Source organism: Eucalyptus grandis, chromosome 3, assembly GCF_016545825.1.
Source record: "Eucalyptus grandis isolate ANBG69807.140 chromosome 3, ASM1654582v1, whole genome shotgun sequence".
Taxonomy (NCBI): Eukaryota; Viridiplantae; Streptophyta; class Magnoliopsida; order Myrtales; family Myrtaceae; genus Eucalyptus; species Eucalyptus grandis.
This window is the reverse complement of record NC_052614.1, coordinates 8,726,035-8,751,925: the sequence shown is the minus strand read 5'-3', so window position 1 is coordinate 8,751,925 and position 25,891 is coordinate 8,726,035. Positions and strand designations below refer to the sequence as shown.

Below are 25,891 nucleotides of genomic sequence, written 5' to 3'. Positions count from 1 at the left end.
CACAAAACCAATATCCCCTTATATTATTGACGTGCTCTGTCACTAATTTATATTAAAAAAAAAAAGTGACGACTTTTATGTTTCTTTCTATGCCTATACCGCTGTAAATTTAGTTCGATATTCAAAATGAATATTCAGGCAATCCGATAACCCAAAATTTTTCGAAATATTACACCCAGGACCGATAAGATTCTCACTCCAGCTCGAGCAACCCTGCATGTAGTTGCTATCTGTACAAATACATGCGGTGCCCCAGCATAACCTTCGAAAATAGATGTAGTGGCCAGGCTCGCCGCCCGCCCGCCCATCATCCGGGAGGGCTTGGACATTTTTCCTAACGCCGTCGAGTCCGGGCCCGACCATGCTTGATGTTCAGTTGTACTTGAACGCCCAAAAGGATTTGGTGAGTATAAAAGAGTAGTTAGCTTGGTACATCCGAAGGTACGCTTCAACCGAACTCAACAGATCATCTCTCTCTCTTTCTTGCATATTTCATCAAATTCCAACAAGAAGAACACGTCTCTGTCTTAGGTTTAGGTGGATAAGGCCGACCCACGGGCTTCTTCGACGACCCCAAATGATCGTAACCCCTCACCAGCTTCACCAAACTCGTGTCCTGCTACTTACTTTTGCATCGGTACGAGAGAGAGAGAGAGAGAGAGAGAGACTCTCAACGACAGCAGTTTACAAGTAACTTCCTCAATCGGTATTGTCCCAAAAGAAATCACCCCGAAAATGGAGGGAGGAAAAGTAGGGAAAAAAAAATCGGTTGCTCAAACAAATTGCCACATGAATAACAGGTGCTAATTGGACCGTTTTCAACCGATCCATTTCTACCCCCATAAAAGGAAGCTTCGTCCTACGTATGTTCCTAAAAAAAAAAAAAGGATCATCAGCCTTTTTATAAGAAAAAAGATTGTGCAAACTCTCGGACAAATCATGCGATCACAAAAGAAGCAAATACATTACACGTTCGGTCGTTTTTCAACCACGCATCTACTCCTCCCTAACATGAAAATATTCCTATTATAATCTTCTGGCATCACTTTCGAACACATTTATTAATTACCCATAAAGCATCCAACCTATTTTTTCTTCACCGGTTCCATGCTGCCCCGAGTAAATGCTGGGTGGACACAAAAAATAACGCCAGCAGATCCACATGTCGCAGTTCTTTAATTAGACCCGAACCATTCACATGTTTCGCTAATTTATAATCCCCCATCCTAGTCAACTTTCACAAAGACCAGACGGTTAATACCATCCAATCGAGGGCGTTCCTAACATTACATCATCATTGTTACCGCATCAGCATGCGACTCGACTCGAGAACTCATGATAATTATTAATTCCTACTCCGCATATGAATAGTACGTCAAATTGAAACGCACGAAATCCGCTGAAACTGTAAATACGGAAGTGGTGAAAACGCTGGGAAAGGATGAAATCGAGACTGTCGAATCGAAAAGGTAGTGGTTGTTCCGAAACAAGGAATCGAGCACACCATCTCTCTATTAAAGAAAAACGCACGAGAAGTCTCCTTCACTTCGAATGCACTCCATCATTTCCTGCGTCTTCTCCCTCCTCCTCGAGAAATCAAAAGACAAATCCCACCTGACCCCGATTGATCAACCGAAAAAACACCTTCATCAACAACGACGACGACGACGATATCTCCTCCCATCTTCCCCATGCTAGAGCTCGCTCGATTCCTCGCTCCGGATCGGACTCGCCTTTTCGGAGTCGGATTGAAGTATTTTCAGGATCCGCAGCGATTCCGGTAAAGCCATGGTGGAAACCCTAGGCCTCGCCAGATTCGGCCACCACCGCCTCGATCTCCGGCGCTGGGGGGCGGCGCCGGCCTTCGTCTCCTCGCACAAGACGCTCCTCTCCGTGGTGTGGATCGCCGCCCTCGCCACCGTGTTCCTGTGGCAGCGCGGCGCCGTCGTCGGCGTCGGCGGCGGAGGCGGCGGCGGCGGCGGGGGGTTCTCGATATTCCGGTGGCGGTCGGCGGAGTGGGAGGCGGGGCGGGCGGTGCCGAGGCTCCGGCCGGTGGCGTTCAACCTGACGGACTTCGGAGGGGTGGGGGACGGGGTGACGGTGAACACGGAGGCGTTCGAGAGGGCGGTCAGGGCGATCTCGAAGCTGGGGAAGAGAGGAGGCGGCCAGCTCAACGTGCCCCCCGGGCGGTGGCTGACGGCGCCGTTCAACCTGACGAGCCACATGACGCTGTTTCTCGCTGAAGGAGCGGTTATACTCGCCATTGAGGTTGGTGATTCTATCTTAGTGAATTTCGCAAGCAGTTTGATGCTCTGTTTCCCAAGTAGCTTGGTTGACTAATTCTAGCGAGCTAGCATGAAACTAGTTTAAAATTAGTTATTTTTTGTTTGATTTGGATTGGCTGTTTCAGCAGAAGTAGAGGGTGAGGATGTTGTTGAGATTAGAATGGGATAATCAGCAGGAGGACTGTAGGTTCTATAAGGGAAACGAGCATGATGGTTTCAGAGTGTAGGTGACATGTGCTGCTGTCCTTCTAGGAGAATTTGTTTGTCCAAAAGAAGAAAGGCAGCTCATGGTTGGATCTTTTGTAAATGCTGTAGGAGTCTGTATTGATCTCGAGATCGGTCAGCGGATCAAGCCTCTTATGAACTAAGTATACCAAAAAAATGCGGAAGCATGTTTCTAGAATGGTATGATGATGTATAGTACTTGGATTGGTGATAATTGAATGTCTTGGCAGTAGTATGCAGACTACTCCTTCTGTCATTGATCGACATCACACCATGACCTTTATGTTCATTAAAAGCGGGGAACGATTGTGATGGTTCTATAGATGGTCTTAATTCTCATTTGTTTTTCAAAGATACCTAATAGGCTGATGAGTGCTGTCCATGCGTGCCTTATCGTGGCTGGTACTACTTTGGCTGTGTGTCTTCGGAATTTGCATGCATTTCTACATTCTGGATATAGGACAGGCGGAAGTATCAAATTAGTTGCCTGTATTTGGGGTGTTTTTGGAGGGGGCTTTGTTCCTATAGCATGCCTTTTAATCTAGAAGACAAAAGAGTATGTGTTGGAAAAATATCAATACTACTGGTTGAGTTTTTCTTTACTGTTCGTGGATCTGCTAAATTTAATCAAACTTTCTTGTATATTTTCCTTTTTGTCTGCTTACAGGATCAGAAGTACTGGCCGTTGATGCCTCCACTGCCTTCTTACGGTTATGGTAGAGAGCATCCTGGACCTCGATATGGAAGTTTGATTCATGGTCAAAACCTCAAAGATATTGTTATAACAGGTTGGTGTTTCTCCTTGAGTAGGTAGTTGCTTCACAGTTCTCATCGGTGTATCTTCATTGAAATGAATCGATGACTCGTAAAAGTAGAGCACATTGTCTCAGATAGAGAGGTTGAGAGCACAAACGTGTGCCTACATGTTCAACCAATGTGAGTTACCAATTCAAGTGCTCCAAGTTAGTAACATGGCTCAGTTATTAGATTGATAATTTCTCGATTTGAATCTAATTGAGCAATGTTAGACCTGAAGAATTTTTAGTTGTCTTTATTCAAAACTCAGATTTAATCTGCCTTTCTAATTTATTTATTTTTTCCTGATAAACAGGACATAATGGCACCATAAATGGACAGGGACAATCATGGTGGAAGAAATACCGCCAAAAGCTTCTTAACCACACGAGGGGCCCACTAGTTCAGATCATGTGGTCAAGTCACATAGTTATCTCTAATATCACTTTGCGGGATTCTCCTTTTTGGACACTTCATCCATATGATTGCAAAAATGTGACAATTAAGAATGTCACTATATTGGCTCCCATATTTGAGGCCCCAAACACCGATGGAATAGATCCCGGTGAGTCTGTTTTTCATTAGCCTCTTTCTTTGAGCTCCGTTGATCTGTCCATTGGCTTATGAGGCTGTTGTTTTCCTTTCCTGCATTTCTTGGCTTCTTCTTGGTCTGAATATGTTCTGATTCTTTCGGTAAGATTACTGATGTTCGTGCAGTAGCAATAGATGCAAATTAAGTTTATTCTTTTCTGTTGGATTATTTTTCTAGGATAAAAGGCCATATCCCTTGCCATTAAAGTTTAAGTGGAAAGTTCATAGGAGAAGCATTGGATGGGTGGTTAAACACCAATACGTGCACAAAATGAGTAAGAAGAGTGTGGGCCCTCAAGAAAATGCAGTTCAGAGGAAAATTGGGTATCTCAATTGTTGATAAGATGAAAGTTCGGTTGAGATATTGTGCACAACTAGAATGACAGTCTGAAGATGTGATTTTAGGGTGGAAATTCATCTCAAAAAGGGTGGGGAAAGATCTATAGAAAACTGCAGAAAAGGTTATAAAAAAGACTTTGAGCAAATGGATGTTACGGAAAACTTGGTATGGTATCGAATGCAATGATGTGAAAACGTTCAAATAATCGATCACAGTTAGTGTTATCAACTGTAATTGCTGTAAAAGGTCATATTCCTGCAATTGGAGAAGTTAAGTTTTTTAATATCTTCTTAAACATAGCCATGGCAGAAGGTAACAAGGCACAAGTTGAAGAGACATTGCAGAGCTATTTGAGTAGTTGGTGGACAGTGCCTGTTCCAGAGGCATCTCTGTTCTGTACTTTATTTGGGTTAAAGATGCCAGGGCTGAGTTAGCGACATCAACTGATTATTGCGGAGAATGTCATTTTCAGGGATATAACATTAATTGCTGGTGGAGTCATTTCATTGCAAGGTAGTTTTAAAATGAGTCTGGGATGGTCGAATCATGATTGTATCATTGCATTTTCATTTGCAGTAAACTCAATTGCTTGTTAATATAAAACTAATGTACTATGCCCTTAATCATCGTACCTTGGTGCAATTTCCTAGCATCCTAGACTAGCACCCCCTGGTCAGTTGTCTTGGCCAAAAACAGCTAGATGAATTTTAGTAGAGGAGCTTTTCTACATCAATATTTTCTTCTATTTGTTGCTTCTGAAGCAAGTGCGGTACATACAATTGTCCATATGTCCCAATTCAGGTGGTAAGGAAAGCTTAGTTTTTTATGATAAGGATGTTTTTTTTCCTGTTCTTTTCATCAAGTACATCGGGATAACAGGCTAACATTTATTTCTTACATGGTAGATTCATGCGAGGATATGGTAATTGAGGATTGTTACATAAGTGTTGGAGACGACGCAATTGCAATAAAGAGTGGATGGGATCAGTATGGAATTTCTTATAAACGACCATCAACAAACATCCTCATCAGAAACCTTGTTGTCCGCTCTATGGTCAGGTAGCTCATTTTCACTGCACAGGACATCCAGAAATTTTGATTTGACATGCTTGGGAATTCCATAGTGATTTGCTGTTCTCGTTCTCATATTTCATCACCTTGAGTGGTATCCAGTCTATGCTTAGAACAGCATATTATCTGAAGAATGTCTATAATCTTCAAACTATGGTTTTTTAACTTAGTTAAATGGAATGTCACATTCTGTTATCTACGACTTGCAAAATCTGCTCTTGTTTAGCACTACTTAGAATGCAGAGTTCGAATGGATCTTGCTGAATCGTGCATATTAGTAAGTTCAACGTAGTATGCATCTGAAGAAGCTGTTTTCAGATAGAATGCCAGAATTTGTCCTTTCAGTCTTTCTTAGTCCCTTTGTTAGTGTTGGTGAGTCAGCATATTATGTAGGACACCAATAATGATCTCTTTATGTAACAGCGCGGGCATATCCATAGGCAGTGAGATGTCTGGTGGAGTATCAAATGTCACTGTAGAAAACCTCCTCGTGTGGGATTCCAGGCGTGCAGTCCGGATTAAGACCGCACCAGGAAGGGGCGGTTATGTTCAAGATATAACTTACAGAAACATCACATTTGAAAATGTGCGGGTTGGAATCGTTATCAAGACAGACTACAATGAGCACCCTGATGAAGGCTATGACCGGAAGGCCTTCCCTATTCTTCAACGCATAAGCTTCATTGGGGTCCATGGCCAAGGAGTTCGTGTGCCAGTTCGCATCCATGGAAGTGAGGAAATCCCTGTCAGAAACGTGACCTTCCGGGACATGTCTGTTGGGCTGACATACAAGAAGAAGCATATATTTCAGTGTGCATTTGTCCAAGGTCGTGTAATTGGATCCATCTTCCCTGCCCCTTGTGAAAATCTCGACCTTTATGATGAGCAAGAGAACCTTGCTAAGCGCTCAGCCTCGCAGAACATCACAGACATCGATTACGATATTTAAGGTGATTTCTCGGCACAAGGTTTTCCATCTCAGAGGTCTGTGAGTTTCATTACACGATCTCCAAGTCCCGTTTCTTTTGGCCGGAGATACAAGTATCTTGTCGGGAAGGGTTGGAGTGACGATGCTTGTTCATCTTCCATATTTCTTCATTTCTTACCCCTTTGGCTCATCGTTTTTCCAACTTTTCATACTAGACGGGGTTGTACTTGTACATATGGAAGGTAGCATTTAGGTCACCGGAAGTCAGAATCGAACCATGGTTTATATTAATTCTCCAGTTTTCATTCCTGTCCGAAGCTGGGTCCGATGTCTTTATCTCACATGTGAGGAACCATATATACATGTAACTCAATTTTGCCCTTTTGGGTGCCTAGAGCAATGGCCGAATTTCTTTCCCCCATTTTGTGGAAATTTCCATCGAATTGTGTATTCCCGTTTGCTTCATTTCATGTCAAAACCCGAAATTTCGGCCATCCTTTTAGGGCGTGCATGTTTTCATTTCTTTTTTCTGTTTTTTTTTTCGGCCATCCTTTTAGGGCATGCATGTTTTCATTTCTTTTTTCTATTTAAGAACATGCTTTTTTTTTTTTTGTTCCCTAACAAAAAAAGAATGTAAACGCATTTGTTTGTGTTTTTGTTCAAAATCTATTTTTTTGTTCCCCAAACAAAAAAAGAACGGAAATGAGAAACAAAAAAAAATTATTTTTTGTTCCAGAAACACTTTTGAAGAAACACTTTTCTCTTTTCTTTTTTCTTTTTCTTTTCTTCTTCTTTTTTCTTTGCTCGGTCGCCAGCCTCAACCATGGCCGGCGACTGGCCGTCGAGGGCCGGCGACCTCGCCGAGCGTCGTTGACCCTCGCGAGGCCGAGCCTCGGGAGGCGGCGAGCCTCGCCTCGCCTCGTCATGGCTAAGTGAGCTCAAGCTCACCCAAATCCCGCGAGGCCGAGGGCCGGGCGAGGCTCGGCCGCATTTGTGGCTGGGCGAGGCTACGGCCCTATCGGCCGATCGCTTTTGGCCGAAACCGGCCAAAAGAAGAAAAAAGAAAAAAGAAAAAGGAAAAATAAAATAAAAATATTAAAAAATTAAAAGAAACAAAAAAAGAATATAAAATTATCAAACGTGTTTCTATTCATTTTTTATTCCCTAACAAAGTTTACCAAACGCGTCTTTCGGTCAAAAATTGTTCCCTAACTCTATTTTTGTTCCCCGAAATAATTTTTTAACAAAAACATTACCAAACGCGTCCTTAATTTTCGCGGCAAAGATGTGTTGTCTTTAATCTCTCTACCCATGAGGAGTTTCCATGAATGCGGTTGCTCTCCAACATGCGGATACCGACTCCTATTGAAGCTAAGGAGTCAAATCGAGAGTCGCCGTTTGCTATCCAAATTTTTTTCTCTTTTCTAAATGTAGAAATATATCACCCTTTCCTATTCCTATACTAATTTTCCTATTCCTATTCCTATACGAATAAAATTGAAAAGAAAATTGAATTGATTCATTTGATTTGATAAAATTAGGAGTTCATAAAGAAATTAAGATTATTGTGTATACCAAATTAAAATGACTAGGCATTATTCTTACTAATCAGTAAAATCCATTAAAAAAAAAGAGGATAGAAAATCCGTTTTATGGTAAAAAATTCATTCATCTCAATTATTTCATAAGAAGAAAAAGAAGAAAACAGGGGATCCATTGAATTTCAAGTATTTCGTTTCACCAATAAGATACGAAGATTGACTTCACATTTGGAATTCCACCGAAAAGATTATTTATCTCAGAGAGGTTTACGTAAAATCCTGGGAAAACGCCAACGACTGTTGTCTTATTTGTCAAAGAAAAATAGAATACGTTATAAAGAATTAATTAGTCAGCTGGATATTCGGGAGTCAAAAACTCGTTAAGTGAAAAAGGAATTTGAATTATTTGATTTTTGTATTCGATCTTGAATTTTAATGAACTTCTTTTCATTTTCAGTAATTCATGAAAGAATGAATCGAGGAATAACCTATTGATATAACAACTACAAGAAAAGACCTCCTTGATAGTCAATGTGCAAGGACTCTTGATTCGATCTTAATAAGTTAAAATTTACTCGGGTCAATTTTCTCACATTGAATCAAGAGTCCTTGCACATTTCTTCCATCTCCATCCCTTACAAGTCATAACTCAAGACTACACTGTGATCTTTATGATGATTTCTCAAATCCTTCCTTGCCCCTGACAAATACAAAGTCCTGAAACGAAGCAACCCACGATTTTCGTTTTCCCCTTTTCCCCGTTTCTCCCTCGCTCCCCTTACCAAAAGCAAGTCAACGAGGTTGATGTGAACGAAACTTCCCAGATGAACACGTCAATCACGGCATCCTGCAGAAAAACCCAAGCTCGTTGACTTCACTGCAATTTTCTACCGTCGACAAATCGGCGAATTCCTCCAAGTCGGCACGTTTTCCACTCATGCGCCTTCCTCAGGAGCATCGATTAATCATTGCGTTCGGGAAATGCTGTGGCTCTCCACCACACTCGATTCTTATGCTGCGAAATAAGTTATTGCTCTGACAATTTCCTATTTTGGATCGATCTGCACGTAGTGAGGGGCGTTTGTTGCCCATCGGATGGATCGGATCCTGACAAGTCCAATTCGAAACAAGGACACAATCTTTCACCTTTTTTTATAATTGAGTGGTGGACTGTATCACGGGACATCCGTGATTATCGGCCGGATGTGGTCCTGCTCGGGCAACTTGGCTCGCGTGTTATCTAATCCACGAGTTTGACAAGTGTCTGGCAATCGGGAAAATGTACATGCTTAAGGGGTTTCGAGCAAAAAGAAGAAAATCGACCCCGCTTTATTCGAACTCACGGTTCGGTTTTTCCCTTCTCGTAGACAGTCAAAGCACTCACATCTCTCGCCATCTTTTTCATTGCTTTTCGACTTTCGAGTGGTAGAATCGCTGTTGCCGATTGCTATGCCTTGTCCCAAAATAGCATACCAAGCTTTCTTCTTCTTTTTTTTGGTAAATGCATACCAAGCTTTCTTTCAACGCCTACATACCCATAATAGAAAATAAAAGCAAAGCCCGGGTATCTCTACAGTAGAAATACTCAAGATGTACAGAGCGTTACTGCCCCCTCACGTGTGATGTTCGCTCCTCTTAATTCAGGCATATATCCTTATGCATCAACTTCAACTTAATATAAGTCCGCGTTGCTATACCACAATGCCCATTTGCCCAGTACCTTCACTTAGTGAAATCATCAAAAAGGATCCAAAACCTGAGCCCGTTATTATATTCAATTAAATACACATTCATTTAAAAGTACTCTACACAACATTAATTCTCTGATGCGATATTTCTTTAACACAACTCATTCATGCGTGTATCTTAACAATACCGACATCACGAGCATGAATAGTGTCCAAAACAGGGTTCTTGGGACCACCCCCACTGATATCACGATGGAATCACTTGGTCCCTATCCCAAAAGGAATCGCTGGTGGCGGTCCCCGACGATCTTTCGTCGGAAGATATTGTGCCTGCACATGTTCCATGTGAGGGGAAGCCTACTTTTTTTTTCCCTTATTTTTTTTGTCAAAAGAGGGAGTCCCACTTCAAATGGTACAGAACCCTAAAGACACATAGCACGGGCCGAACAGCACACGTTTCGGACGGACCGGGACTCTGCCTCAGGAGCTGAACGTGGCGGGTGCTGTCGCTTTCGTTTTGACCTTTCGGATCGCCTTCGGCGAATAGGAAATATCGAACTGACGACATCTTAGGCATCATCGTCGGATCATTATCGTCCTCGGACAGCAAAATTGCGCGAAAGCTACAACAGGCCTTGCTAGCAAGGAGTCTCTCCGTTCACTGCTTCGCAATTGGAGTCGACGGTGTCGTGGCTCTTCGTGAATTTTAATGTTGTATTTGTTTTGGAGGAAAATTTCGTGATGAAGTAGGGTACTTTCTCAAAAAATCATTTCCTACGTTTTAGGTAAGAGAATTTTTTTCTCTAATTTTATGTGAAGCATATTTTTTTCCCGTAAATGGTTTTCCGTAAATTGATAATTTATAGCAAATCAAACTCATCAAAATCCAAAAATTGATTCGCGGAAAATTATTTACTTAATTAAACACACCCTTAAAGTAGGAACTAAATTCGTGCAAGAGCACGAGAAATCGCTTAACAACGAAAAAACAAAAAAATGATTGAGATTTGAGTTTCAATTAGCTCACATATATCTCGAGATGCTCCCAAAAGTAGGGGCAATCAGTGCTCGGTCCGGTCCGGTCTGGTCCTACTTAGGAATCAGCAACTGGCTTGGTTCCTAGTTTTTGAAACATTGGACAAAACCGCCTAATCATGGGATTAGACGACCGGTCTAGTCCAATTCCAAACCAGTCCAATGGAACCGATTGATTTATGAATAATACCCCCATTGAAATCAATAGAGAGAGGAGACAGGAGATAAGGACACGTGAAAGGGGAAGAAACATATTTTTTACATGAGAAATAAAAAATCATTAGTCCAATCCGATCAATTCCATCGAAATCGTGGACTGGACCAAAAATCACCGATTCCATTGGAACATTGAACCAGACTAATGCCCCTGAGAATCGACCGATCCAAACCGAGTGGTTCCCCATTTGATTGGTTTGTGTTGCTTGTGCCTACCCAAAAGTACATATCTAGTTTAAGGGCCGTTTGGTTCGGCTTTGGGGAAATGCCATTGGGAGAATGCAAGTATCTTTGAGGTAAAGAGGCTTTTGGAAATGTTAGACCGTTTGGTAAATTATAGCATTGAAATGCAACTTAGCAAAAACACCGTTTGGCAAAATTCACACTTGTAATTAGCTTTTGTTATTTTCTTTTAAGTCTGAAATCAAATTCCTCCGGCCGGCCACCGCCGGCCAACCGCTGGCCACCGCCGGACGGCTAGATCTGGCCGCCGGAGGTCGCGGAGGCCATATCTGGCCGTCCGGCAGCCAGATCTGGCCTCAAGACCGCCAGATTTGGCCTTAAGACCGCAAAATCTAGCCATCAAATGGCCAAATCTGGCCTCGCCTAGTCGCTTGGGTCACGCGAGACCAGGCGACGCGCGACCTCGGCGGCGTCTCCGGTCGCGGCTCGCGCGCGCTAGGCAACGCCGCCCGAGGTCGCTTCCCCACGACCAGATCTGGCCGCTCGCAGCTGAGCGCCACCCACCGCAAGAAGAAGACGAATGGTGAAGAAGAAGGCGAACGGCGGAGGAGACGATGAACAGTAAACTCGAATCTCCAGAATGCCCAATGCTCAAAGCTGGTCCCCCTCAAGCATTCGGCTTTCGGCATTTAAAATGCCTGCATTTCGCAAATGGGCATTCAAAAGCCCTCGCCAATCATTCAAAATTTTCCCCAAGGGGATCTAGGGGCCCAAAGCCCCTTGGGAATGCCCAACCAAACACCCCCCTAATAACCATATCACATGCCTAAAAACTATTATAATCAGTAATGATTAAGAGGTATATAAAAATAAATGATTTGAAAAAAAAAATCCTAAACACGATCGCTTGTATCTTTTGAAATAATCCATCAATAAGAAATATTTTCATTATCTACAACATTTTATGTTCAAATATTTTCATGAATAATTAAAATATTTTTTATTTATTTATTTTCTAAAACGATAAATTTGATTATATGAAAATATGTTTTAAATCATTAATTTTTTTAATGAAAGAAACTCACTTTTAATGCAATGTCACATTTCTCTTTCTTTTCTTTTTCTTCGGAGTTTTTTTTTTTTTTTTGTCAGTTCTATTCTATTCCTACTCTACACTCACTCTCGAGACTTTTGTCTTGCATTGTGCAGGGCCTCTTTGAAACTTACGCGTCCCCACCCCATCCCCTGAGAATGTGGGGATTTGAACCCCTCACCCCTCCTTTCCATGATGGAAGGGTGGCCATTGGGGGCGAATCCCAGTGGTTTCGGAGTTTTTGGTTGAAGGCCAAGAAATGAGTCTAATCATTAAGGCCAATCCTGCATATATGCCTTTGACCTTACCCCTCTTTTGGAAACATGCCATCGACCTATCTGAGATTCTGAGCTTTGAAAATGTGAAAAACGAATCATCGTGAACGGACCAAGATGGCCGACAAGAAAAGTGACCTCATTTTCCACCATTGACAGCATCTCAGGGCATTCCTTAAGTCACCTAATTGAAGGAAGTTTGTCACTTCCAACGCACCCGCGTGATAGATGCCGGCATACCAAACTATGTTGTCATTCTTATCGCTCCATGATGAAGAAATGCCATCGACGAGCGAAAAGTACGTGATGCTTATCGACTCTAAATCTTTCGTCACTATCTACTCCTCTCAAATGGAAGAATGATTGCGCTTATTTAGGGAACTCTACATAGTGATTCAGGAGATTTAATTTTTATCTACCATTACAGTAATATCTCAAAATAATAATAATAAGAAAACTAGAATGTCAAAAAATGGTAAAAGAACGCTTCAAGTGCCATAACTTTGGCCAAATTGACACTTAAATGCTATAACTTACAAAATGTACACTTAAGTGCCACATTTGAAGAAAAACGGATCACTTGAGTACCACTCCGGCCAAAGTCCGGCCAAAACGCCGACGTGGCATTTTTCCGACGAAGCATGCCCAAAACGACGCCGTTTTACATGCTAACGTGGTGAAATAATGCAAAAAAACGTCGTTTTGGGTTGATGTGGTAAAAAATAAAAAATTAAAAATTAAATTTAGTTAATATATTAAAAAATAATAATTTTAAAATTAAATTTAGTTAAAATATTTAAAATAATAATAATTTAAAATTTTAAAAAACTTTGAAAAACTTTAAAAAAAATTAAAAAATTAAAAAAAAGGGAACAGGGGGAGGCGGCCGAGGAATTAGCCCTCGGCCACCGCCGCCGCCACCCCCGCCGTCGCCGAGAAGGGCCGGGTGACGGTGGGGGAGGGTCGGCCGGGTCGTCCCGATCGGGGCGAGGGTCGCAGTTCTCACCGGATTTGGCGAGGGTTGGCGACCTTCGCCCGGCCGGGCCAAGAGCCGCCGCCCACTGTGGGGCCGCGAGCCCCTGATCCGGCGGCGAGGGCTCGCGGCCCTCGCCTAGATCCGGCGGCGAGGGCTCACGAGCCCTCGCCGTCAATCGGCCGGGGTCGTCGGGCCCTCCACCGTCGCCGGCCCTTCCCGATGGCGGCGGGCGGGCGGCGGGCGAGGGCCGATCCTCGGCCACCTCCCCCATTACTTTTTTTTTTTTTTTTTTTAAATTTTAAATTTTTTATTTTTTAAAATTTTTTTAATTAAATGTAATTTTAAAATTATTATTTTTTAATATTTTAACTAAATTTAATTTATTTATTTATTTATTTATTTCCACGTCGGCGTGCAAAACGGCGTCGTTTTGGGCGCGCTTCGTCGAAAAAATGCCACGTCGGCATTTTAGCCGAATTGGCACTCAGTGATCATTTTTACTCCGATTTTCAAGACTTAAGTGCACCTTTCGTGAATTATGGACTTAAGTGTCTTTTTGGCCAAAGTTGTGGCACTTGAGGTTCCGCATGTCGTCAAAAAATATACGCTTAAAAAGGGAAGGGGACCACACCCTTGTGATGAATATTAGCATAGACAACATCATCGCATTTATCAAGTATCTAATTAGGGAAAGCCTATCGCTTCCGATGCACCCACGTGATGAATACAAGCATACCAAATTATGCCATCGATCTTATCGCTCCACAATGAAGAAAAGTCATTGACGAACGAAAAGTACTTACTGATTGTCAACTGTGAATCTTCTGTCATCATGTATTCTTCTTGAAAGGAAAAAAAAAAAAAAAACTATCACACTTACAAAGGGAAAATAATTATCGACTCTGCGTAAAAGAAGTGTTTCGGGGGATTGAATTTCCATATGCTCTAACAATTATATCCCAAATAAATAAAAAATTAAAACCAAAAGGTCAAAACATGAAAAATAAATAAATAATTGAGCTTGCCAAATTAATATCATCTATTAAAAAGAAGGGGGACCGCATCATCGCGATGAATACTAGCATAGACAGCATCGTGCCATTTGTTTAGTACCTACTTAGGCAAAGTTTATCGCTTTCAATGCACCCTCGATTAGTACTGGCATACCAAACTAAATCGTTTTTGTTGCTCTATGATGAAGAGAAGCCATTGACGTATGAAAATAACTCAATGCTTATCAATTATGAATCTTCCATCACACTTTTAGAGGACGCATTAACCCAATCGACCGTCTATTCTTTGCAAAAGAAAGAATGCTACATGCCTATTCAAGGAAGATAACTACCGACTCTACATAAGATAAGTAATTCGAGAAACTAAGTTTCCATCTGCCCCAACGATTACATCGCAAAATAAAAAATATTAGTACGATAACAAATCAAAAACCGATACACTTATGACAAATCTATCTTCAGTTAATTTTCGTTAAATTTTGCTATCAAATTGTTAAATTAAATAATACATGACAATTGATAAGTGTCCCAATTTGGGATTTAATCTCTGTTTGTCACAAGTATATCAGTTTATGATTCTTTATATTAATAAAATTTAAAGAAAACTAATGAAGAGTAAATTTATCACAAATATATCAATTTATGATTTTATATGGCTAAAAAATTAATTTAAGGTAAATTTATCATAGTGATATCATTTTGGGATTTTTAGTGATTAAAAAAATAATTTTGGATAAATTCATTAGATGTGTATCGATTTGAGATTCTTCTCGGTATTAATTTAAAAAATTTAATAAAACAAAAAGGACTTTTTAAAAAAAAAAAAATTGCGCTTATCAAATTAATATCATCAATTAAAAAGAAGGGGGTGGGGGTCCGCTCACGGTAAGCCAGGTGCTCCTCCACTGTAAATAAAATATAAAATAAAATAAAATAAAATAAAATAAAAATCCCACGCGGAGGGAAGGAAGGAGGGGCGGGGGGTAGAACTCGTAAATAGATGCAAATGCGAGGCCGTTTCGCTAGGGCGGCAGACGAGGTGGGGCACCCGTGTGGCTCGAGGGAATCGGGAGGATCACGTGGCGTAATTAATAAAATCCACTTCACAAGAAAAAAATAAAAATAATAATAATAATAATAATAAAGGAAATTAGGGAAGGAAAAAGAAAAAAAACGTGGGCAGCCCGGTGGGCCCCACCGAAACGAGATTTTCTTTACGCAGAAGTAATCCGCGGTGTGGCCTGCGCGCACATGCCCCCTGTCACCCCCTCTTCCTACCCTTTTTTTTAACAAAAAATTAATAATGACGACAATAATAAAAAATGATTTTCCTCTTATTATTATAATCGTTATTAATGTCATTATTGTCCGCATGTTCTTGGCCGTGATGATTGACTTGATTTTCAGCCGAGTCTGCAGTTGGTTTGGCAAAAATGGGTTTTGGTCCATCGCTCCCCACCCCCTCCTTTTTTTCTTTTTTTAATCGTTTTTTCCTTCTTTTGTTCTCGAGCAAATGTTTCCACCCGTTCTATTTATCAATATTTCTTTATGAACCTTACGATTGACGGATCTTCATGAGTCCGTTGCTTTTGTTTCTTAGCTTTTCTTTTGTCGGCTTTGAAGTATTAAAAATTAGAATTTCATCTAATGATGATCGCCTCCACCACTGGAAAAGAAATTATAAATATTATCAAAGAAAATGCACATCTTTCTCATTTCAAATTAGACTTGTATTTTCAGTTTTATCGAGAAATTTTCTTGATGGTTTTGATATGGGTTTTGGGTGAACTATATGCTCCTATTTTGCACTTTCATGTCGCGCCATTTTCGCTTATTTTCCTACGCCGTTTTATAAATGGTTAGAAATTCAGATTATTATATATCTAAAGGAAAAATTCAAAATGGTCCCTATGATCCTTTGTGCCCATCTGATTTGGGCTTTTATTTTCCTATCTTTTAAATATATGTTTCAAGTCCTCATCTCTTTCTTCTTTATCTTTTTTTATCGGTAATTTAGGTACATAGCTACATCATCTAAGTGACAAATGACAAGCTTTAGTCAATGAAGCAAGTTTTCGGATAGGAGAGAAGTGCGGCGAAAGGAAATATCAAAGTGTTGGGCAATTGTTCCTTTGTTCGCTCAGCTTTTTGGACTCCAAATCCACATCCACTCCGCCGAAACATATTTCGAAGCCGCAGAAAATGCGAACCAAGTTTTCCACGTCCCTGCCTAGATATAAAATTTTTGGGGGTTCACGACAAGTTCGAAATGGCATTTATATTTATCTTTTGAATTATTATATATCCACAGTTCATTCAAATTATTAGTTATTTGCAAGTTGCTTCCTGTGCATAAACCTGTACGGCATTTCGAAAATATCCGAAAATGGACATATCCATGGGCGCAACTTGATTCGAATTTCGAACCCGTTGTTTTGTTGGTCCCAATAATTAGGTCCCAAGCTCCCAATTTTTTAATTACTTTTGGCAAAATGGGCATCGGAAACAACTAAATTAATGAGAGAGAGAGAGGGGGGGGGAGAGAGATCGACACGTTTATAACGAGCCTGGAATCTGAGCAGCGAGCGACCCTCCTCTCGGGTAATCATTGCAAGTTGGACGCCACACGTGTCGGCCTGGGGTTGGCGAGGGAAACGCCCCACCGGCAACCACGCTTTTTTTATCTCTCTCGATTAAATGAAAATTCCACAAGCGGGCTGGCGACGACTTGTCGTACTATCCCCACCGCCACGGCAGACCGACGGCGTCAAGTCAGTGGGCCCCCACGTCATTTGACTTTTACTATGCTGCCCCTCTTCCCCCAGATCAGCGATAAAATATTTAGGACGCCACCTAGGAAACTCGTAACGGCGACGTGGCGGTGAGATCGTAATTGAGCTGAGCCGACCCGGTACATAGCTCCAGCTCGACTCGATTCGCACGTTCGATATTCAAAATTCAACTCGTCTTGTATCAAGCACTACGTTCATTGCTCGAGCTTGAGCTCAAATAAAAAGCGTTCATGATATCTGCTCAACTGGACTGGATTGTAGCATGGCGGAAAAATGAGCTAGAGCTTAGCAAGCACAAAACATCTCCCCACTCCCCTTTAAATATGCGTGCATTGTTTATGTTTATACGGCTATTGAATATATTTGGGTAAAATAATGGAAGCTTGATTAGCTTTATGAGCCGAGTATGGGCAAGCTCAAATTCAACTTTAGTCTGTACTCAAGCAGTTCAAACTCAAACTCTACTTGACATCGATTGAGCTAATTCGCATGTAATCATCAACCCATGTTCGAACTACTGGAGCATAGCTATAGTCAATTTTACTCGAGTTGTGTTTAGAGAAAAAAATAACCGACTTTTTTTATAATTGATAAGTAAAGAGGCTTGATTGGTTAGTTAGGGAATGGCGTGGATTGATGAACCCAAGGGAATTTAGAAAAATTGAAAACTGTGATGAAGAGTCATCAAAGGCAATAAGGAATAATCAATGAACATCTTGGTCAAGCAATGAAGCTCATGGATGATCAATTATTGCGAATGTTGCTAAGTCTGAACACGAGAAAGAAGAATTCATTGATCGAGGATGTCGAATAGAGGAACCGATGCCAAGTGAAGGTTTGCCTCTTGATATTATGAAAGTTATAACTTCTTATTGATAACGATTATCGGCATGTAAAAAGTATGCAAGAAATCTTGAAATTCTACAATTAGTGGTTGTAGGTAGTGGATTATAATTGAAGAGTCATCGATAGTAATAAGGAGTAATCGATGAACATCTCGGTCAAGCAATGAAGCTCATGGACGATCAATTGTTACGAATGTTGCTAAGTCTGAACACGAGAAAGAAGAATGCATTGATCGAGGATGTCGAATAGAGGAACCGATGCCAAGTGAAAGTTTGCCTCTTGATAATCATGAAAGTTATAACTTCTTATTGATAACGATTATCAACATGTAAAAAGCATGCTAGGAATCTTGAAATTCTACAATTAGTGGTTGTAGGTAGTGGATTATAATTGAAGAGTCATCGATAGTAATAAGGAGTAATCGATGAACATCTCGGTCAAGCAATGAAGCTCATGGATGATCAATTGTTACGAATGTTGCTAAGTCTGAACACGAGAAAGGGGAATGTATTGATCGAGGATGTCGAATAGAGTAACTGATGCCAAGTGAAGGTTTGCCTCTTGATAATCATGAAAGTTATAACTTCTTATTGATAACAATTATCAGCATGTAAAAAGCGTGCCAAAAATCTCAAAATTCTACAATTAGTGGTTGTCGGTAGTGGGTTATAACTGAAGAGTCATCAATAGTAATAAAGAGTAATTGATGAACATCTTGGTCAAGCAATGAAGCTCATGGATGATCAATTGTTGTGAATGTTGCTAAGTCTGAACATGAGAAAGAATAATGCATTGATCGAGGATGTCGAATAGAGGAATTGATGCCAAGTGAAGGTTTTTTCTCTTGATAATCATGAAAGTTATAATTTCTTATTGATAACGATTATCAGCATGTAAAAAGCATGCCAAAAATCTCAAAATTCTACAATTAGTGGTTGTAGGCTATGTAGCACGGACACTCTCCGGAAGCTTTCGTGTCGTGTCCGACACTCCGACACGCTCCGACACATCCCGGCACGCGGTCAACGAGTGTTGAAAAATCCGACACGTGGTTAACTCTTTTCGACACGCGAGTCCAAAATTCCGACACGCGATTCCGACACGCACGGGGTCAATTTTAAAAATTTATAATACTTGAGGGGTCAAAATATAAATATACACAAAAGAAGTAATAAAAGAAGTAATAAAAAATCTATAAATATACACACGGGTCAATTTTTTTTTCAGTTTTATTTTTTAGAATTGTTTTATTTTTTTTTAAAAGTCTTTTACTCTGAAAGAAGTAATAAAAAAATGCTATATATGATAAATAAATAAATTTAAGAATATCATTTCAGCATTTTTCTTTAAACAATATTTTTTTCCTCTAAGTTTTGTGTATTATTGTAACAAATTAAAATAATGAATGATATTATTTAATATTTTTGTGTAAATGAATTATATGCTATTATTATTATTTATTTATGTATTTATATATAAAAATATATCTAATATATAACGTGTCGGAACGTGTCGAAATTCTCTATTTTTAAGAAATGACGTGTCGACGTGTCGACGTGTCGTGTCGTGTCGTGTCACGTGTCACGTGTCCGTGTCGGTGCTACATAGGTTGTAGGTAGTGGATTATATCTTAAAAGTCATCAATAGTAATAAGGAGTAATCGATGAACATCTTGGTCAAGCAATGAAGCTCATGGATGATCAATTGTTGCGAATGTTGCTAAGTTTGAACACGAGAAAGAATAATGCATTGATCGAGGATGTCGAATAGAGGAACCGATGCCAAGTGAAGGTTTGCCTCTTGATAATCATGAAAGTTATAACTTCTTATCGATAATGATTATCAGCATGTAAAAAGTGTACCAAAATCTCAAAATTCTATAATTAGTGGTTGTAGATAGCAGATTATAGATTCTCATGATAAATGCGTAAATATGCACTTTTCCAAGACATTTGGATTAATTATTTATTATTATCTTTTCCTTTTCCTCATGCCTTTAGAGATGAAGGGATCTATGCTTAAAACTAGAGAGAACTAGGTTCGTTGTAGCATATATGCTATCTCACATTAGGTGAACCTCTTGTTCGAGCATTTCAGAGATTGTCTTTTAGTTGTGAACTATCCATAAATTTAGTTTAGAACATGGAGACACCCAAGGATGACAGGATAATAACATCTCTAAGTAGCCGAGCTGTATTTCTTAGAGAATTTTATCAGGCTAGAGAAGAAGAGGTATTTAAAAAGACATGAGAAAATTTTCACAAGCATACACTTTATTTTAGGGACTCTACCCAAAACATTACATCCTCTTTGCTTTTTATAGGCTTCAAAAGGTCATAAAAAACAAAGACCATACTCATGGGTCTTGAAACAAACATAGTCTTCGGGAATCTCAATTAGGAATTATTCCGGAGAGATGAACAGTAACTATGAATAGTGGTTACCTAGATTATTGCTACAGTACTACTACAGTTACCTATGCTACAATAACTTTGCTACAGGCTTATCTTCCGTCTTGGAAGTTGCAGTCACAGTCTAAACCATTAGAGTTATGTGGTGTAAGTCATTCTTCCGTGTGGTGTTGTTCAAGATCTTCAAGTCCAATGTCGAGAGTAGGTGGACTGTAGGTTCTGTGGGTGAATTCTTTTTGTGATATTAGGGTATTCCATATGCTTAGATCACTTGAAGAGGATCTTTAATTCCAGAATTCATCATTTGCAAATCCCAAATAATTTCCCATCCAATATCAACACATGACTAATTTCCATAAAAGAAAAAAACTAAAATCAAACTCTCTGGCGAAATCCCATTTTTTCGTGAAATAAGTTGCATCAATTAGTTCAATTAAATATTCTCATTGAAATCTTGATCAAAATGTACAATTCAAACCAGCACTCATGACATAACCTTCAAATCTTTCTTCCCACGACGTCGCAATCAGGAGGGTTGCAACTTTCGGCAAGGATGATCATGCTTGCTAGGTCACATCAATGATAGGAAAAATTCCCCTTAAAAATATATGTAAAAAATTTGGGCAAGTCAAGATAGACTTTTATCTAGGGTGTGTAACGGAAACCGCTTGAACTGGGACCGGACCAGACCGGCTGGTTTTGGCGGTTCCCACGGTCGACGGTCGGTTCCCGGTTCCAAGGTGGGAACCTGACCAACCGACCGACCGGACCGGACCAATTTTTTTATATATAATTTATATACATATAATATATTAACACATATAATATATGAATATTATATATGAAATTTGTTGCAATCGAAATTGCAATTGAGGTAACAACCTCTTACGTAGTCAAGAAACCACCAAAGCTCTTAGAAAACTTATTTATTAGTTTTATTTTCTACTCGATGTGGGATAAGGCTCTAGGAGTTCCTCATGCTCACTCTCTCTCTTGCTCCCCTCACTTGCAAACGACAAGGCACTTCAAGCCTCAAAGAGTTTGACATCGACTAAACATTTAAAGCATAGAATAGAGATTGTCTATAAAACCTAAGCCAAGCACAGTTATGCTTAAAATTAATAGTGAAACACATAAATTATTATTAATATTCATGTAAGTGAAGTTTGAATATTTTGCACATGAAAACACGTGTGAGTAGTTTTATTAGATCACCCGGGAATCGAATTGAATTGATCAGTCCGGAGCATGGTCTTTTTTTTAATGAATGGTCGTTATTTAGTGAAAAAAGAAAGTGCCGATCCTATTGGACCGAACCGGACCGGACCGGAACCGATGGTCCGGTCCACGGTTCCCAAAATTGGGAACCGGTTTTCCCGGTCCGGTTCCCGGTTCCACCTTGGAACCAGACCGAACCGGGAACCGATTACCCCTACTTTCATCTTGTGCTTTTTACTTAATCATGTGTTTCAGCTCACGCACTTTCACCATTTTTTTTTCTTTTGCATTAAATCCGACACTCCTAAAATTCACACATCATTCGAGTATTAGCATGTAAATTTTGTAATTTTTTAAGCTCGGATGATATTTCAAATTTTGATGGTGAAGTAAGAAGAGTATAAGGGGTTTGTTTGTTTCGCAAAATAAAATGATTTAGAGAATATTTTCTTAAAAATGACAACTTGCACCGTTTACAAAAATGAATAAAAAAAACATTTCCATTATCCGCGAAAATATCTAGATAAAAATCACCGTCAACAATAAGGAAATATTTTTTCGAGTTATTTTGCGAAAAATGAAAATTTTGTTTTTATCACTTGTAAAATGAAAAATGTTTTCATTGTTCACGGAAATTCATAGACAGAAATTATTATATTTTTATTGAATAATTATTACAAAAAAATAGAAGCTATTATTTTTGTGAAAAATATTATTTCAAATTATTCATTTTTCATAATATAAATCTAAATGCAGGGGCACCGTCGGAATTATGAAAGGAGAGAGAGAGAGAGAGAGACTCTTCCGTCGAGATGGAAGTCGTTAAGCCGGGCAGGACAGAGAGGAGGGAATCGAAAACGGCACGTGCTTGAAAAAGGCGCCCCGGATATAAACAAATCTGGTAAAACAGCCACGACATTGGGAAGCTGCAACGAAACCCGTTCACCATAAAAATAAAAATAAAAAAATTCATAAAGTAAAAAAGAAGAAGTGCCCCCCACATATTCCTCGTGCTTCATCTCGACACCCCCAGCACGCGATCCTGACCGTCGATTCGAATTTCATTTTTTTTTTAAAAAGGAAAAAAATATATTTTTATTTAAAAAAAAATGATTTTCGTGTATTGCTTTCGTGGTTAAATACACCCCGAGCTCTCACGCCAAAGGCTTCTTCTTCAAAATTCACATGCGCTCAAAGACTCCCCGGACCTCTACAGAATCTTCCCCGCCTCCTCCGCCTTACGCCGTCGCATCGCCGCCCCGGTTCCGGGACTCGCCAGCGAGCTACTGATTCTCTAGTTGCCGGCCAGACGGGAGCATGTCGATCTCGTCGGAGCATTCGGAGTCCGGCTCCTTCGCCGGCGGCAGGAGCCCCCGGCGAGGCCGCTCGAGAAGTCCACCTTCTCCCACACCTGCAGCCTGCTGAGCCAGTACCTGAAGGAGAAGAAGGGCTCCTTCGGCGACCTCAACCTCGGCATCCCCCCGCCGCCGACGCCACCGGTAGGGTTCCCCTTCTTGCTCGCCGCCGCCGCTGCGTCCGGGCGGCGTCCGCTTTTCCTCTTCCGGCACTGGTTTTCATTTTTTTTTTCTTGATTTTTTTGTTCTTTCTCGACCTGTTGCGGGATGCTATCGATTAGGAAAGTTTTTGGGTCATCGCCACGCGCGTTTCCTTCTTTCACCTTTTGCCCTCCTCCTTCGGCGGTTCTCGAGGCGTCGCTGGGGAATTTGTCCGGTTTCCATGGCGTTTCTCTTGCGTAGTTGAGATAGGATACTGGAAAAAAGATACGATTTTGATTAGCGTAGATAGGCTGTCAATGCAAATGCTCGCGAGGGTCGAGGCTAGATCCGCAATAATCTCGTGCGATTTTGGGACATCTTCGTGTGGTCAATTCGATTGCTCTGCGGTCAGAGAAACGTGCGCATTAAATTTCTCCTCGGGCCATTCTAGATTTGAACTGTTCCTTATTCCTGCTTCGTGGAGAGTTTTCTTTTCAAGATTCTGTCGCGAGAATTTCTCATCTTTAGGAGACTAGATCCGATTGTAGATCTCATCGCGTGGCCACGATAGTAACGCAGGCTGCTTGAGGTCTTGGAAATCGTTCGTCTTTTTTTGTTGAGTGAGGAGGAGAAAAGATTTCTTGGTCGCCGACTGATGTATCGGAACGATGCAGGTGCGCCCGGGATGTCTCGCCACGCGGCGACCACCATGAATTTGTTCCCGGTTTGCGAAGGCGGCTCCGCCGAGGCTCGGAATGTTAAGTTCATGGATTTGTTCCCTCAGCAAGCTGGTTTTGGTTCCACAAAGGAGGACGTCTCGAAGATGAACAATTCCAGGTGGGCTCTCTTTTCCTTCCCTGTTCTTTTGAAATTCGGGAATTTCGTCGAACGCTGGTTTTACTGGAAGGGTAGGTTTAGGAGGTTGTGCTTCTTACGGATGATAGATGTTAGAGAAAGTTAAACTGTTCTTGATGGCATGATGCTTAATCAACTTCTAAAGCCGGGAGCTTCTTAATTGCTACCGGTGAAGCTTCGCTTTAGTAAGATTCCCATGGTAGAGTTTGACTAGGAGGGCTGCTGCGAAAAGATCGATCGTCGATTGACTGGAGTTTCTTGATAAATTTTGCAGTTCGATTAAGAAGGAACCCGAAACTGCACAGATGACCATATTTTATGCTGGGCAAGTGATTGTGTTGAACGATTTCCCGGCGGAAAAGGCGAAGGAAGTCATGCTTGCAGCTAGCAAGGGGAGTTCTCTGAGCCAGCATGCAGCCGCAGCGCCTAACTTGGCAAAGTCAAAGCCAGCTTTCGCTCCCAACTACGCCAAAAGTCCAGTTGAATCTGGGGGTGTAGTTTCCTCCAGTCCTGTTCCTGTTCCTTCTCTTGGTGCGAATGCGATCCAGGAGCACGGCGGTCGCCTCGCCGAGCCTCTTGCTTGTGGTAAATTTTCTGACTAGTCTTTAGTGGATTGCAGATCTGTACGTTCAAAGTTATGACTGTGCCTTTACCATGATTTTCACCTAGTCCATATCTATTCTGGTTTGCAGATTTACCAATTGCTAGGAGGGCTTCTCTGCATCGGTTCTTGGAGAAAAGAAAAGATCGGTAAGAATTAAAGCAAGAACTTCTGTTAATTCATTCGGGGCTCTGGTTTTCTGCACCTAAGCAAAAGGCGTCTAACCTTCCTTAGGTTGACATTCTATTCACTCAGACAACTGATCTCGTTGGTGAATTTCTACAGGCTAACAGCAAAAGCACCGTATGTGACGGCCAGCCCGGGGTCAGCAGCAGCTCCTCCTCCAAAGCCGGCGGAAACCAAGCCATGGCTTGGCTTAGCTGCTCAACCCATGCAGTAGTCGCGGCGCCGGCAGAAGTGATTAATACATAAATTTCTCTTTTTTTTGGGGATTCTTATCTTATAGATATAAATGGATTGAAACATTAGCAATCTGCCTAGCCTTCCCCCCCGGCCCTCCGCCGGGGGTCTAGGCGGCGTGCTTCTCGCCTCTTTCTGCTTAGTAAAAAAATCACTCCCTCCGGGGCTCAAGCTGCATAGCAGCCCTGTCGCTGGAACCTAACTCTTGCCGCTATTTTTTTGCACTGTCAAGACTCTCTCCGTTTGATCTTTCGGATGTAATCTCGCCCATGACGAATCGAATTATTCAGCGAAACGTGGGTCTCTCGTTCCGTGTACGAATCCGTGCTCGTCACGAGTGGGAGGCATTTCGTTAGGCAGGGTTTAAGATTCTCTGTCCCTCCCGTTTCCAGCTCCGCTCGATATAGTCAAGGGGCGGGATAAAGAAGAAGCCTTCCGATTCGGGAAGAACATAACCATGGGCAGTACATTGAAAAGGAATGCGATATTCTATCTAGGCGTGCCTTCCTAATTCGCCCATTCCGTTTTAACGAAAGTTCAAGCAAAACCTTAATTAATCCGATAGCGTTTTAAAGCACGCGTCTTTGAAGTTTGAACACGCGGGACCGGCGGCTCTGTAGTGCAATGTAGCATTAAATAGTGAGAAAAGCTGGGCGAGTGGCCGACACCCCGTTGGATTCGGTCCACGGCACGCGATAGGGGTCGAGGGGTTAGGTAGCCTCGTGGTCCTCTCTCTCTCCCCTCCCCTCAAAAACGTTCACACGAATGGTGAGGATCGATCGTGCCTTTGTCCCCCCCGCCTTTTCTAATTAAAATAATCGATCATGGCAGCGAGCATTAAAGAAGTCCGATTTCGTTCACATTGTTCACGTCTCTGGGACTTCTCTGTCTTTAGAAAAATAATGCCCAACCAACCTTCCTCCGGGGGGTCAATTTCGTTTCTTCATGGTCACGCACAAACGAGCGTACGTCCTCGGCATTTCACGTGCCGTGTTCG

At 41.2% G+C, this 25,891-nt stretch overlaps 2 protein-coding genes across 2 annotated transcripts; both read left to right on the top strand.

The window, feature by feature from the left end:
* Positions 1–1,531: 1,531 nt before the first annotated feature.
* Positions 1,532–6,667, top strand: LOC104436396 (probable polygalacturonase). The gene is made up of 5 exons (XM_010049157.3): positions 1,532–2,268; positions 3,178–3,298; positions 3,622–3,870; positions 5,142–5,295; positions 5,731–6,667. The coding sequence occupies exons 1-5, from the start codon at positions 1,789–1,791 to the stop codon at positions 6,254–6,256; spliced, it is 1,530 nt and encodes a 509-aa protein (XP_010047459.1). The 5' UTR covers positions 1,532–1,788; the 3' UTR covers positions 6,257–6,667.
* Positions 6,668–22,681: 16,014 nt separating this feature from the next.
* LOC104436395 (protein TIFY 10b) lies at positions 22,682–25,143 on the top strand. The gene is made up of 5 exons (XM_010049155.3): positions 22,682–23,021; positions 23,693–23,855; positions 24,148–24,458; positions 24,566–24,623; positions 24,760–25,143. The coding sequence occupies exons 2-5, from the start codon at positions 23,704–23,706 to the stop codon at positions 24,872–24,874; spliced, it is 636 nt and encodes a 211-aa protein (XP_010047457.2). The 5' UTR covers positions 22,682–23,021; positions 23,693–23,703; the 3' UTR covers positions 24,875–25,143.
* Positions 25,144–25,891: the final 748 nt, after the last annotated feature.